This window comes from Schistocerca americana, chromosome X (assembly GCF_021461395.2).
Source record: "Schistocerca americana isolate TAMUIC-IGC-003095 chromosome X, iqSchAmer2.1, whole genome shotgun sequence".
NCBI lineage: Eukaryota > Metazoa > Arthropoda > Insecta > Orthoptera > Acrididae > Schistocerca > Schistocerca americana.
This window is the reverse complement of record NC_060130.1, coordinates 548637698-548651926: the sequence shown is the minus strand read 5'-3', so window position 1 is coordinate 548651926 and position 14229 is coordinate 548637698. Positions and strand designations below refer to the sequence as shown.

The following is a 14229-nucleotide window of genomic DNA, read 5'->3' as shown; positions in this document are numbered from 1 at the left end:
ATTTGGTCCACATATCACCACAATTTCACGGTAAATCTGTGTGAAATTTATATATTTTGCCAACAAGAATCATACTGTGCAAAGTACTTCGACTTTGGAGTCTTTTTCCATTTGTCGCACCACTTCAATCGCACACTGTTATGCATTGTTGTCTCTACCACAGCAGAACTGTGTCTGCAGGAAACTCGAAACATATACCCTCTTCTGACAATGCGCCACTCCTATTGCGTAATGGTCTTGGCGTGGGACGACTTGTGTAACTTACCTTCAGAGGTCCCTATGTACGGTTCTTCATCAAATATTAATAAATAATATATGTATGTTCGATTAAATCAAATAAAGTAAAAATTGAGATCCTATTTGTATATGCGACATGCGCTTTTTTATCATCTTACCAGGATATCTGTTTTTTCTGAAAGTCATATAAATTTCCTGTCCTTTTACAAGATAACCTATAATAACAGATATTTTACAAGATATTTTAATATCCTTACTCACACATGTTTAAGTTTTTAAATGAAATTTCTGGGCATTCTTTTGGAAAAGTTACTTTGTAGTATTGACAAATTTGCTATGGATTACATTGAATTTAGCTTTGACATCTCTTTCAGTTTATGTCTCATCTCATTTCAGCCGCATTATCTTATTCTTAAAACACTGTATCATGAACTAAATAATAAACATCACTATTCTGTAATAATATTTCTTAGAGCGTTGTGGTGGTACAGTCTCAGTTTCCAATAGTTATCCATCATGGTCAGATAGCACGGTCGTGGTTAATAACATTTACTATGAAAATGTTATTAACCACGACCATGCTATGTTGTTGTCGCCGAGTAGGAAAATTCACCAGTATGTTATTAAAATACATTATCAATGAGCCTGTTAAATTTCGTGATGTTAACATCTTAGTGCAAGAATAACTAATTTATATCTACAAAAATGAAGAATTCTGTTGTGAGGAAGTCATGGATACCTACAGTTAATGCAACACATTAATAGTAGCCAGTGGATATGGTTAAATGCTTAAAATTTTTAGGATATATGCGTTAATGATAATTTAATCTTGAAAATACATATTATAAAGGTAATAGATTACAGCAATGTTTTGCAAAGTTTACGTTGTTAATAACTGCTAATTTGTGGAGCAAAGAAATTAACATGCTATCATATTTTGTATGTTTACATTCTAAAACATATTACAGTATATTTTTCCTGGGTGGCACATCACTTACGAACAAAATATTGATTGCCCAAAGCTAGCAGGAGAAATAATAATGTGTGTGCAACTAGATATCTTAAGTGCATGTTCACAATATAATAATCCACGAATGAAATTCGTCATTAATAATCCATCACAGTTCGAGAAAAACAGCAGTGCCTATAGCTTTAAAAGTATAAGAAAAAATTATCATTACTCATTACTACAGCTGTCAGTAGCTCAGAAAGTAATTCTGTATGCGGCCACGAAAGGAATGTAACATCTCCCCAGTAACATAGCATATGTGACAGGTTGCAAAGTGAATTTGAATCCTAAACTGATATCATTTCATCTGAACAGATCCGTCTCTCCCAAAGACAAATATGTAATTAAACATAGATAGCATGTGTTGTATCATAGAAAAATATGTATACCTTGTTGTTAAAGCTCTATTTCCCTTGTAACATTAGTAGTGGCAAAGATTAATATGTTCATTTTTATTCCGTTTGGCCACTTTGCTAATTATTAGTGTGCATATGCAATACACTTTAGCGATGCTGAAATGCGTACATGGACTAAACAGACGGTTTCGTAGATCTTCGTTCTTTTCAGTTATTTCTTAAGTAGTTTGTTTCAGTCCCGCATAGCGAATGGTTTATATAACTACAACTGTATCTGTTTATGGTTTCAGCAACGTGCCTGGTGGCAATATGCGATTCGCAGCGGCGACCACCCAGCTACAGTTTGGACGACATGCCCGAGACTAGCTTTGATTGCCGAGATAAGATCTTGGGCGGATACTACGCTGACCCGGAGACCGACTGCCAGATGTTCCATGTCTGTGTCAAAGTGCCTGGAGTCGGGGTAAGTTGGCAAGAGTTGGTACAAGAGGTTGTCATAAAGTTTTATTTATCACCTCGAAAAAAATTATCCCTGATTGACTTTGCACCTCGATTGTAATACCCTAATCGTGGAGCACTAAGGTCTCCACATCTCTTACGATACCCAATTCTTCACAGAGAAATGATCTGAACTTCGATCTTCGTCATTCAGACTTATTTGGTGATACTGGAAGCGTCTACACGATCTACCCACTGTGCCATACATTGTTGCACTGTTGTAGTACACTTCCACCAACTCAGCAAGGATTTCCACAGCGTTGTTCTCTTCGATGTGCAATAAATGTGTAATTGCACGATACATCTCTTTACCAACTTGCTGTAATATCTTGTTTTGGCGTCTGCGATAGCGTACTGTGATGTTGTGGTGCAGCGACTTCAATGTGTACTAGGAATGACAAAAATTAATAGCGTAATTTTATTTTTTGACGTAATAATTCAAACTTTATGACTACCCGCATAATCGTCTGACTCACTGTATCAGCGAATGTAACTGAAAAAAATGACGTTGCAAGGAAAACCTCATACAAAATGCTACTTGCGAAATTTTTTTGGATTCGTCAAACGCTTGTTAGATGACAAGTTTTTCTCTTGAAATTTGAAATTACCTGATACGCGATGTTTAGTGATGTAACCAAATTTTCCGTGAGAAATTAGTGTAATAGTTAAATGACATTTATGTAAATGCTTTATCTGTAATCACTGTTAAACCATTAATGCACCTCTAAGGTTGAATAAAAAGTACACTGTTTCTGTTCTACTGATTTTTATTTATTTCTACGACGTTTTCGGCTTACTGGGCCATCTCCAGGAAAAACTGACTAGCGTCTGCAAAGTACATTAGTTCTTAGGTAACCAAACATTATAAGGAAATATGCAAATCACTTGCACAAAATGTTGTGCATGAAACTTGTTTTTTTTACGTTGAAATTACACTTTACGCAATGGACAATACTAAACACAATAATCAAAATTATATGTAGTGTCATTTGCAATGTTAAAAATATGTTTGGTGCACAACATAAATGAAGAGACAGTTTTTCAGCCAATGTCAGGACCTCACAAACTTTACTATTGTAACCATATAACCTGCAATACTATAATATTGTGTACTTTAATTATTTATTGCGTTTAATATTTTCTTGTGTGAAATGTACTTTCAATGCTAAAAAAACAAGTATGGTGCACAACATTCTGTGCAAGTGGATTGTATCTTTGCTTATAATGTTTAGTTACCTAACAACTAGTGCCCCTTGCAGGCGCTAGTCAGTTATTTCCTGAAGATGGCCCAATAAGCCTAAAATAGTCAGAAATAAACAAAAATTATCAGAAAAAACAATGTACTTGTTATTCAATCTCAAACATGGAATTGTACCAAGAAGTAACGGAAGAATCCATAAATAACACAAATACATAGTTCACTGAATAATTAAATATTTTGTACGTCAGAACTTTGTTGCAAAACCAGTTTAACGAATGTTAATGATATGCTTTACAGGTACAGAATTACAGGTTCTTGTGCCCGAATGACACTGCCTTTGATCAGGAAAGCCAAATATGTGCCAGCTGGTATGATGTTGATTGTGAAGCCGCGCTCCTGTATGCAGACAATTTCGACTTATACAGGATTGGTATGTATTTCGAAACCGGTACGTTAGCATTAGTTATAGACAATCTCCGTTATCTGTGCAACACTGGACACGGTAGGTTTCTAAGTCATTCTAGACAGAGATTAGGATTGTTAAGGACTATACTACCCCGGATAATTACCAACGCGGAGATATTACTGACTACAGCCATACTGATGTCGAGAATCTAATTAAAAATTCACGAAGGTGTTTGAGGATGGGCTGGAAGCCGCGTTTTGATGTTGAAATATAAAAACAGGTCAGCTACTTAACCGTCGGTAGTAAGCCAATGCGCAGTAAGATGCACTCATTAATTCAATTTATTGGACACTGCTGTCTGAAACGTGTGCTTTTCTATTATTTTAATTGGATGACACCATTACCATAACTACGGAAACTACTTCTTATTTAAGTAAATGACGCTAGTTTAGGAGTTTAATGCACGCGCCTTCGGAAGTCTACTTTCAGGGTGAGCACTATCTTAGAACAAAGAGTATTCTTCAAGCAAAATAGGTGTGGGTATTGAATGAGCTCCTATCCAAATGTCATTATTGTGACGCATTAGGAAACGATAAAATATTGTTTAAAAGTTGTGGCACATGTGTGAAGAAAGTACACCTGACGGTGAATAGATAGTTCAAATGACTCTAAGCGCTATAGGACTTAACGTCTGAGGTCAGCAGTCCGCTAGACTTAGAACTACCTAAATCTAACTAACGTAAGGACATCACACTCATCCTTGCCCAGGCGGGATTTGAACCTGCGACCCTAGCAGCAGCGAGGTTCCGGACTGAAGCGCCTAGAACCGCTCGGCCACAGTTGCCGACCCCGGCGAATAGTCGGTGGTATGAGGTTTGTGATAATGAGTGTTAGGAACTGTAAATATCACGCTTTTGAATCTGAAGAGCACTTTCAACCATTTCTTCGATGATTATGTTGGAATACATTTATCTGCTCGTACATAATACATATGATAGAGACATTAAGAATAATTATAAATATATTAGAAATTTCTTAAAATCGGACAAATCTGATTCGACCTGTCACTGAAGATACAGGTTACTCTGCAGTCGGAACAGAGCTACTCAGAATAAAACGTCTTACAAACACGAAAATGTGTTATGCAAGTAACTTTTATTATCATCTACTAATCTGGATTCTAAATCATCATCCAGTCAACCCAACACTGCCTCAGCACTATTTAAGATCTAAACTGATCGAAAACGATAAAAGTTATTTATATAACAGCCTTCTGCTCTTCTAAAATGTCATTTCTGAGTGATTTAACAGCTGTGGACTATGTGCAGTAAGAAGGGAACCAGCAGAATTAGGAAACGTATCCATTATGTCGTAGGGACAGCTGGCAGAGAAGCGCAACTGGGCTGTACAGTACTTTTCTGTATTTATCTTCTTCCCTTATGGTAAAGACAGCTAGCTGAAAATCAGTTTAATCTCGGCCGCAGATCTCAACTTTGGTGAAGCCTAAGCTCAACTGCCATTCTGTTTATTATGCCTCCACATACAAGGGAGGCAGCATGTGAAAACTAGGTTAAATCTACTCGAGGAGCGGTAAATCCCTGTTGACTTTTGGGGTGCAAGAAGAAACAAATATTTGTGCACCGAGTCGTCATTCTTTTCACAAAAATTTTATAAAATGGGTGAGAGCTGCAACTGACATAACCAACTCGTGAAAACTGCATGACATTGTACACAAGCATGTTGGACGGGACTACTGGAAACCGCAAAGCAGGACAACACTGTCTAGGGTTCAGCCAATGCTATTTCATCAATATGCAGTGACATTTTAAACAGTGCGCATCGTGCAGGTCTTGCGGTGCATGCGGTATGCCCCAGCGAATGCTTTAATTTGTAGTATCATTCCACTACGTCTGTGCCATGCAGATTTAGAGTTATTATTTGGAAGTATGATTCCGAATCCTCGCTTTTCTGCTTTCGGAGATTTCCTGCATTCGTAGACAAATATTGGTATTAGCAGATGGATTACTTATGAAGTCATATGCACTGTAGAGTGCTGGACCGTGTCCTCTACAGTAGTTAGGATAACATGTTGTAGAGTGCGGGGGCGAGAATCTATCAGACATCCGAAGGCGTTAGTAAACCATTGTAAACCGAATACACATTTCTTGTCCATAGATACACAACTGTTATCTTTTAGGTTGCCGGTATCCCGGTGAGCAGTTGAAGTTAATTCAACTGATGCCTTGGCGCCTCGCAGTCTTGGCCTCCGCAGCTACGCGACGGGGCTATACATGCAGCGGCCAGCTACGCCACGGGAGGTTACTGACAGGTCGCACTGCGGACGTTACCTGCGTGGTCCCGGTGGCCAGCAGCACGGGTAACAGGTTACCGGGGCGCTCTTGTTGACATCGTAGACGGCACGCAGGAAAGGCACCCAACAGCTCTGCACAAGTTGGCTGTAGTCGTGAAGAGTTGCCAGTGATGCAGGTGTCTGCTCTTAGATCGAGGTGGTTTCGGGGCAGCAGCTACTGCGCTTCCATGCGATGATGGCAGTCTGGCAGTTCACCAGGTACCATCATGCAGGCCTCCGTGAGACCTGGTGGTCGGAGGCATCCGAGTTTTCTCATCAGCGAAGGTGAAGACGCGGCAGCAGCAGACTATGGCAGCCAAGTTCTTCGGTCTGGGTCGACTGTTGCATTGTTGATCGAAGTCATACAGGCAAGCTGTGTATGGAACGTCACAGGTCCAACCTCGGCATTGGTTTACTGCAAAATGGGAACTGGGGTTTCGAAGTCAGAGTATTTATACCGGACGGTCTATGACAATGATGTTATCGTGTGGCAAGCATGACCAAATTTTATCCACTTTAGTGGACCCATCAGCACTCAGCACCCCACCGCGGTGCCCCAACTCTTCTCTTCGGCTTCAATTTTTTTTTAGCGTCTGTCTCCGTGAGGCAAGTCTGCTGCATCGGTCATCTGTTCTTTTAGCTCGTTGCCTTCATTCGCTCAGTCCCTTCATTACAGCTCAGATTAGGTGCTCTAAAACTCACAAAGGTTAACCACGTAGCCACAAGGTATCAACAACAGAAATGAATTACAGATCTCACGTCGAATGATTTTTTTAAAACCCTTTCAGGCTTTAACTCTGAACAATATAAGTGTTTACATTTTGTGTCACTAAGATTAATTTAAAAAAATAATTATGACTAATTAACACATGAGTTTTTAAGATGAAACAACAAATTCAAAAGATTTATCTTCCATGGCAGTTCTAACACATCGCCTTTAAAAAGGAAACACATAAATTGAAATGAATACTTCTTTTTATACCAAACAGTTGATGCACCAAATAGTAAAAGTATTGAAGTGTGGCAAGGTATTGGTTTTTACAAGTGGGCTTATGATTATTTAGAGCATGGTCTGATAACTCGGAATGCTGATGCACAAGGAGGACTATGTCAAGGCAAGGACCTAATAAAAGCTAGACAGTGTTGTGCACTAAAACTCGAATTAAATTTCTATATTAAGCCCTCGCTTAAAGAACAGGGATTTTCGCAAATCAAAACCAGTACTGCACTCAAACATAACAAAAGTTGTTCAACGTTTTCTTTCTGTAATGAAAGTGTATATTAAATACTGGTAAGAAAGGCTGCCCCCGGTAGCTGAGTGGAAGCCGGCACGGTAACTCAGCGGGGCTAGCAGTGTATTTAACACTAAATTCTTCTAGAATCTTCATATATAAATGATGCTCTAAGACGCCACCCCCCCACCCCATTCTAACTCCGACTTGTGCTGTTGCACATGGATTAAAAAGAAACGCGAACTGACTGTAATCGACCCTGCAAGTGGAGTAGAAAGGAGTTTGGCACCTGCAATAATTTAATTTGATAAATAAGTTAAATAAAGGAAAGTTTAATTAATGTAGTGAGAAATGAAAGGAATGCTCTACCGATAAACAGAATGAAAGTTCTGTCCAAAATAACAATATGATTTATTATGACTAAACTCAAAATAATAAACAAAACACATGAAACATTTACATCAAATTGGCTCAATTGGATACTCAAATAAATGCTGTGAAGGTGAAGTTGTCCCTAAACTAGATTGTGACATTTATGACGACGTGGTATGTGGAGCCAATTCCTTGCAACTCAAATCTTAAGAGAAACACACAGCCAACCCAACATTAATTGCTGCTACAGTAGTGAGAACTCAGACAATGAACACCCAAGACAGAACAAAGTTAGAAAAAGACGAACAGGCACGCTCTGCTGCGCTCTGATTATCACCTAGGAAAATCCCTAATCTGCCGGTGCTGCGGACATTCAGTACCTAGCTGTCTTCTTAACTGCAAGAACACGATCTGGCGTATCGGAGGCGATGGCTGGTTGCTTCGACGTCCCGTCATGGTGAGATAATGTCGCGAATATAGCCCGAAACAAATTATCCTGGTCTGGTTGTTCCAGACTAAAGACTTCCTAGCAATACAAATGCGCCTCTGAGGGAGACGAAGAAGGCTCGCCACACAATCACTGATGATACAGTAATTGATTTTAACAAGCGAAGTCACACAGTAACTCTGAGACAGTCAACTTTAGCCAAAACTGCTCAAGACAGACAACATAGGCCGCTTGTACACAGAACGCTCAATTGCCAACTGTAGTCGGAAAGTTACGTTGAAGTCGAAACTTCAGCAATTTCGTCAAACAGTTACAAAAATTAAAATAAAAGTATATTAGACAGCCAACGGAAGGCAGGCTGTCCAGAGCAGCGAGCGCTCAGTCTTGTAACCTACTCCAACCGAAAGGCGAGAGCAGATCCTCCTCAAGAGCACCCGTACAAGCCAAACACAGAACATTCCCGCCCCCACGACGTTCCAATCAGCAACTCGAAAACCGGCGGAAAATTCCACTCTATTGCCGAAGCACTACCATTCAACCAATGGAGATTCTTGGCGCCAATTTCTGCGCCGATTTTGCTACGTCACGGAGCTATTCCCTGAGCAATCACAGTTACGATTTTGCAGAAAACGCGGGAATTTGCCCGCCAAGACTGCCTGGGAACACAAGTCATTCCAACGCCTCGCTGGTACCCCGCTGTTTCTGCGAAGTAACGGAATCTCTAGCCCAGCTGCTCCTCCAGGCCCCTGTGGGCGTGTCTCCTCCGCTCTTACGACAATGTCGGCGTCTGGAAAGCATTCACTCGACTCCCTAACACCTGTCGGCTTAACCATATCAAGATCAGCAGAGCCCGCCTCTCACCAGACCAGAGACGCTGCGTGGGAAGTCCGTGTGTGAAGGAATAGCGACTTTTCACCGCATGCAATTAGAGAGGAAGATCAAATGACTCAGACTAAGATAGAAATATGAGAGGGGGCTCATGCCACCTCTCAGGGTTAGCTGCCCTCTGTAATAAAAAAAACTGAGCTAATGGATCAATGACGAACTGAAACGGGTGTCTTGCGACGTCCGCCCCGAGCAGTTACAACGAACGAAAACGAACAAAATGAGATTAAAAAAAAAGTGGTCTGTGCAAAAGAATGTCAATCCTAAGGGCCCAGGTTCGATTCCCAGCTAGGTTGGAGATTTTCTCCGCTCAGGGACTGGGTATTGTGTTGTTCTCATCATCATCAACATTTCGTCCCCATCGGCGCACAAGTCGCCGAAGTGGCGTCAAATCGAAAGACTTGCATCTGGCGAACGGTCTACCTGACGGGAGGCCCTAGTACCACGACATTTATTTTACTGGCAAGAATCCACAAACCGAAGCAGTAGAAATGGGAAATGTGCCGACTCTGAGGACGCGAACATGCGACCACGATGGCAGTAATTCCTCGAATGCCAGAGGTACACTTTTCACAATTTTGGATCACCATCCAAAACATAATGAACCGGACCTCCGTCGTCGGTGAACAACCCTAGTTACCCCGTGGGAAACCAAGCAAAACTCTCCCATCACAGAGCACGCGTGTGGTTAAATCTGCTCCATGAGCTGCCCCTGGTTGGATGCCGGCTAACCCATTGCCATGATACGAAGTACAGAGAAGTTTAATGAGCGATAGCTATCGATTCCAACTCAAGTGCTATAGTGAATGTAGCAGTTACTAATATGTCTCAGAGTAAAGGTATCACGAAAGGCTGTGCATTTTCGTGATTTAGTCAAAAGAAATCATGTAACAGCTCATATAATTTAGAAATCGAAATACACCGAAAAAGTAATTAGTCAGAACATTGTGAAGCCCTCTGAAAATCACAGAAATATTATCACAATACGTTAAAAAGTGCTGAAAATATAGAGGCACTTTTAAAAAAGAGATCTGATTGAAGGTAATCAACGGCTGATAAAAGTAACTAAAATAGCTAAACATCAAAGTGCAAAGTGCAGGAAGAGCCCTTTTTTTTTAAACAGGTATACTATGTTACTGTAGAACCATACATCGATAAATTAAGCACGTCAAAGATATTTGAAAGACTTTGCATGTATCCATCTTAATGCTGTAAACAAACTGTTTGTCAAATTCAAACTTCGACATTTGAACAATGACTTCGATATTATAAGAAGAACAGAAACACGTTAAGAAGTGGATCTAATTTTATATTAAACAGAACAGTTGAACTAAGTGATAGCGTAATGTTTATACCTGTTAAAAAGTGTAGTTATATGTGACTTGCCAATATTACCGCCCGTCATGAATCATGGACCTTGGTCGCGCTGGGGTGACTATACAGGTAGCTATACCGCAGGTGCAAACACAGCGGAGGAGTATATGTAGATATGCCAGACTTAATTCCTCGTCCCACAAAAGGGGCAGCATCGTTTTCAGTAGTTGTTCGGGCAATAGTCTCGAGGACAGCTAGTAAGGCCATCTAGCATTAGCATACATGGCCTGTCTGTGAGGGTACTGCGAATAGCTGAAAGCAGTGGGAAATTATAAACGTTATTTTTTTCCTGATGGAATGCAACTCGACTAATGATGATGGAATCATCTTGTTAAAATATTCTGGAGGTAAAATAGTTCCTCATTTCGATCTCCGTGCGGGACTACCCAGGAGGATCTCGTCATAAGGACAAACATAATTAGGGTACTAAGGGCGAGAGCATGGATGGTAGAGCCCTTAATAGTGTAGGGAGATTAGAGAATTAAAAGATAAATGGATAAGCTGAAGTTAGATATTCTGAGAATTAGCGAACTGCGGTGGGCAGAAGAGCAGAAGTGCTAGTCACGTCAGTGCAGCGTTATCAACACAAAACCAAATAGGGCTAATGCAGGAGTAGGCCTACTAAAGAATCAGAAAATAGGAATGTGAGCGAGCTGCTACGAACAGCATAGTGAACGCACTATCGTAGACAAAAAGAAAGACACACAAAAACCTACATACACCACAGCAGTAAAAGTTCATTTGCAAGGTAGCTCCGAAGATGATGAAGAGATTGAAAGAAATTATGATGAGATAAAGAAAATTGTTCGTTTAGTTAAGAGAGATCAAAATTTAATTGTAATGAGTGACTGGAACTCGGTAGTAGGAAAAGGAGGAGGAGAAAGCATAGTAAGAAAACATGGGCTGGGGGAAAGAAATGAAAAAAGAAACCACCTGGTAGAATTTTACACAGAGCATAAATTAATCATTGCTAAATCATGGTATAAGAATCTTGAAAGAAGCTTAAATACCTGGAAGGTACCTGGGAACAGTGTAAGGTTTCAGTTTGATTATTTAATTGTAAGGTAGGGCTTTCCAAACTGCAAGACATATCCAGGGGCAGAGGAGGACTTGACGACAATCTATTGGTTATGAAATGTAGATTAAAAATGAAGAAACTGCAGAAAGCAGCAAATTAATGAGAAGCGACCTGGATTAATTGAAGGAACCAGAGATTGTTAAGCGTTTTTAAAAGAGAACTAGGCAATGCTGAACTGAAACATGTGACAGGAATGCAGTAAAAAACACGTAGATGATTCTGAGAGATGAAATAACTAAGGCAACGGAGGATCACATAGGCAGAAAGACAAGGCCTGGTAGAAATTCCTGGATATTGCAGGGGATATTGCATTTAATTGACCCAAGGCATCATATGGTAGCAGATGTGGGAGCGCTTGTATGTGGTCTAGCACTGTCATGCTGAAGGAGAGGATGCTTCATATGATTACAGCACGCTGCCTCTCACGCACAGACGCAGTTACGTTGGAAACCGCCGTGTTACACGCTACAATTTGGAGCCGTCTAGCGGCAAAGGACTGCAAATGTGTAGAAAAAAGAATAATGATGTAGAATGTTCATAACGTTTGTTTCATTTAAAAAGTTTTAAGAGTTTTCACATGAAAAATTCGGAGGCATCACTTTCCAGCACAACCTCGTACGTTTGTAGTATTCGTAAATTTAAAGAAAACATCTGACAGTGTTGACTGGACTACACTCTTTGAAATTTAGAAAATAGCACAAATAAAATATAGGGATCAAAAGGTTATTTTCAGCTTGTGCAGAAATCAGATTGCAGTTATAAGACTCGAAGGATATATAGGGAAGCAGTAGTTGAGTATGGAGAGAGATAGGGTTTTAGCCACTACCCGATGTTATTAATTGAGGAAGCAGCTGTGAAGGAAACCAAGGAGAAATTTGGAATGAGAGTTAAAATTCAGGGAGAAGAAATAAAAACTTTAGATTAGCCGATCAGATTGTAATTGTGACAGACACGGCAAATAGCTTTAAACTACAGTTGAATGGACCAGATGGCACACTTGGAAAGAGATTGTAAGACGAATATCAACAACAGTCAGACAAATACATTGGAATGAAGTCGAATTAAATCATGTAATGCTTATGGAATTGAATTAGGAAAGATGCACTAAAAGCAATCGATGAATTTTGCTATTTTCGCAACAAAATAACTGACGATGATCGAAATAGGGAGGATATAAAAATTAGACTGGCAATAGCAAGAAAGCGTTTCTTAAAAAAGAGAAATTTGTTAACGTGCAATGTATGTTTAAGTATTTTGATGCCCTTCCTAAGATACTTGTATGGTGTACTGCTTTACATGGAAGTGAATCGTGGACAACAATATGTTCCGACAAGAACAGAATATAAGAAGAATGCTGAAGTTAAATAGGTAGATTGAGTAACAGATGAGCAGATGGGAGAAAAACAAATTTGTACCAGAACTTGATTCAAAAATGAAGGGATTGGTTGACAGGACATGTCGCGAGGCATCAAGGAACTGTCGGTTTGGTAATGGAATGAAGTGTTGGCAATGATAGTTGTAGAGTAAAACCAAGATACAGTAAGCAGGTTCAGATGGATGTAGGTTGCGGTATTTATGTAGAGATGCAAAGACTTGCACAGGATAGACTAGCATGGAGAGCAGTGTCATACGAATCTTCGGACTGAAGACCAAACAAAAAAACAAAAATTAATAAATTGTGGGGAAATTGCATTGTGTGTGTAAGATATTGGCGGGTGGGACTGAAATGATTTATTTTCAGATCATGTTGTGCTACAGCTTCTGGCGCTGTGAAGCGGAGTGCATTTTATGTGTGACAGAGAAGCTAAAACTCGAGCGATTTTGGCATACCTCAAATAAAGACAGGGAACTTCATATATGCAAAATTACAAGATGAAGAAAGATTAATGTTTAACATCACGTCAACGACTTAGCCATTAGTGGGGGAACACAAGCTCAGACAGGAAGTGTGTAGTGAAAAAAATTGTCCCTCTAGGCCTTTTTAGAGGAAGTGTTCAGAGATTCCCTCTGATCTATCTAGGAAACCGCTGAACTAAATGTGAGTGATTTGGTCCTCGCTTCTTCGGAACTAGTTTTCATTGCCTTAACCATTGCGCTATTTCATTCAGTTAAATATTAGATTTTCGAATACTGGTCATCGATCAGAATCTTTACTGATGCCGTAGACAACTAACGATTGCAACATCTCACCGCATTGACTCCGGGAGGATCGACGCATGCATGTTATTTACTATGACATTTTATTCTCCAGTCTCCAATGAGACAGTGAAAGTAATAACAGTGGACTGGAGAGCACGCTATCTAGATCTTTAGATTTCTTTCCTGATCGGTGAAAGTTAAATAGGGCAAATGGGGCAGGATCTGTGTGGCATTGACGCAATTTCAAACTCATATGTATAGTGGTCATTTATCCGGGTTTCTAATTGTGTATTGACTTTCAGTACACAAAATGTACCACCAAAATATCTTTCTTGTAATTTCATGAGTGTGAGATCACTGATTGAAATTCAAAGTTTTGGTCAAGCGATACAGAAGTGAAAATGGAATATGACTTAATCTGCAACTTTTACAATTTCGGAAACAAGGAAATATCTGATCTGTCAGTCTGAGGTAAGGATCGTAAAACATGCTTCAGGGTATGAATCCGATTTCAGCAATGTTTGAGTGGCAGGTAAAGTAATTTGTCCTCCTTTCGCCGAGGGTACTTCAGCTATTTGTTATAGACAGCTTCCAACGGTATTCAGGTCGTGTCGCACCTGTCATGCAATTTACGATGATTGTCG

At 39.9% G+C, this 14229-nt stretch overlaps 1 protein-coding gene across 2 annotated transcripts in view; it reads left to right on the top strand.

The window, feature by feature from the left end:
- Positions 1–14229, top strand: part of LOC124555186 (homeobox protein 2-like) — a 57735-nt gene that overhangs the window by 21596 nt on the left and 21910 nt on the right. For both annotated transcript variants that reach the window (XM_047129023.1, XM_047129024.1), the window contains exons 3-4: positions 1893–2065; positions 3599–3731. In XM_047129023.1, coding sequence (XP_046984979.1) covers positions 1893–2065; positions 3599–3731 — 306 coding nt within the window. The remainder of the gene's footprint in view (positions 1–1892; positions 2066–3598; positions 3732–14229) is intronic.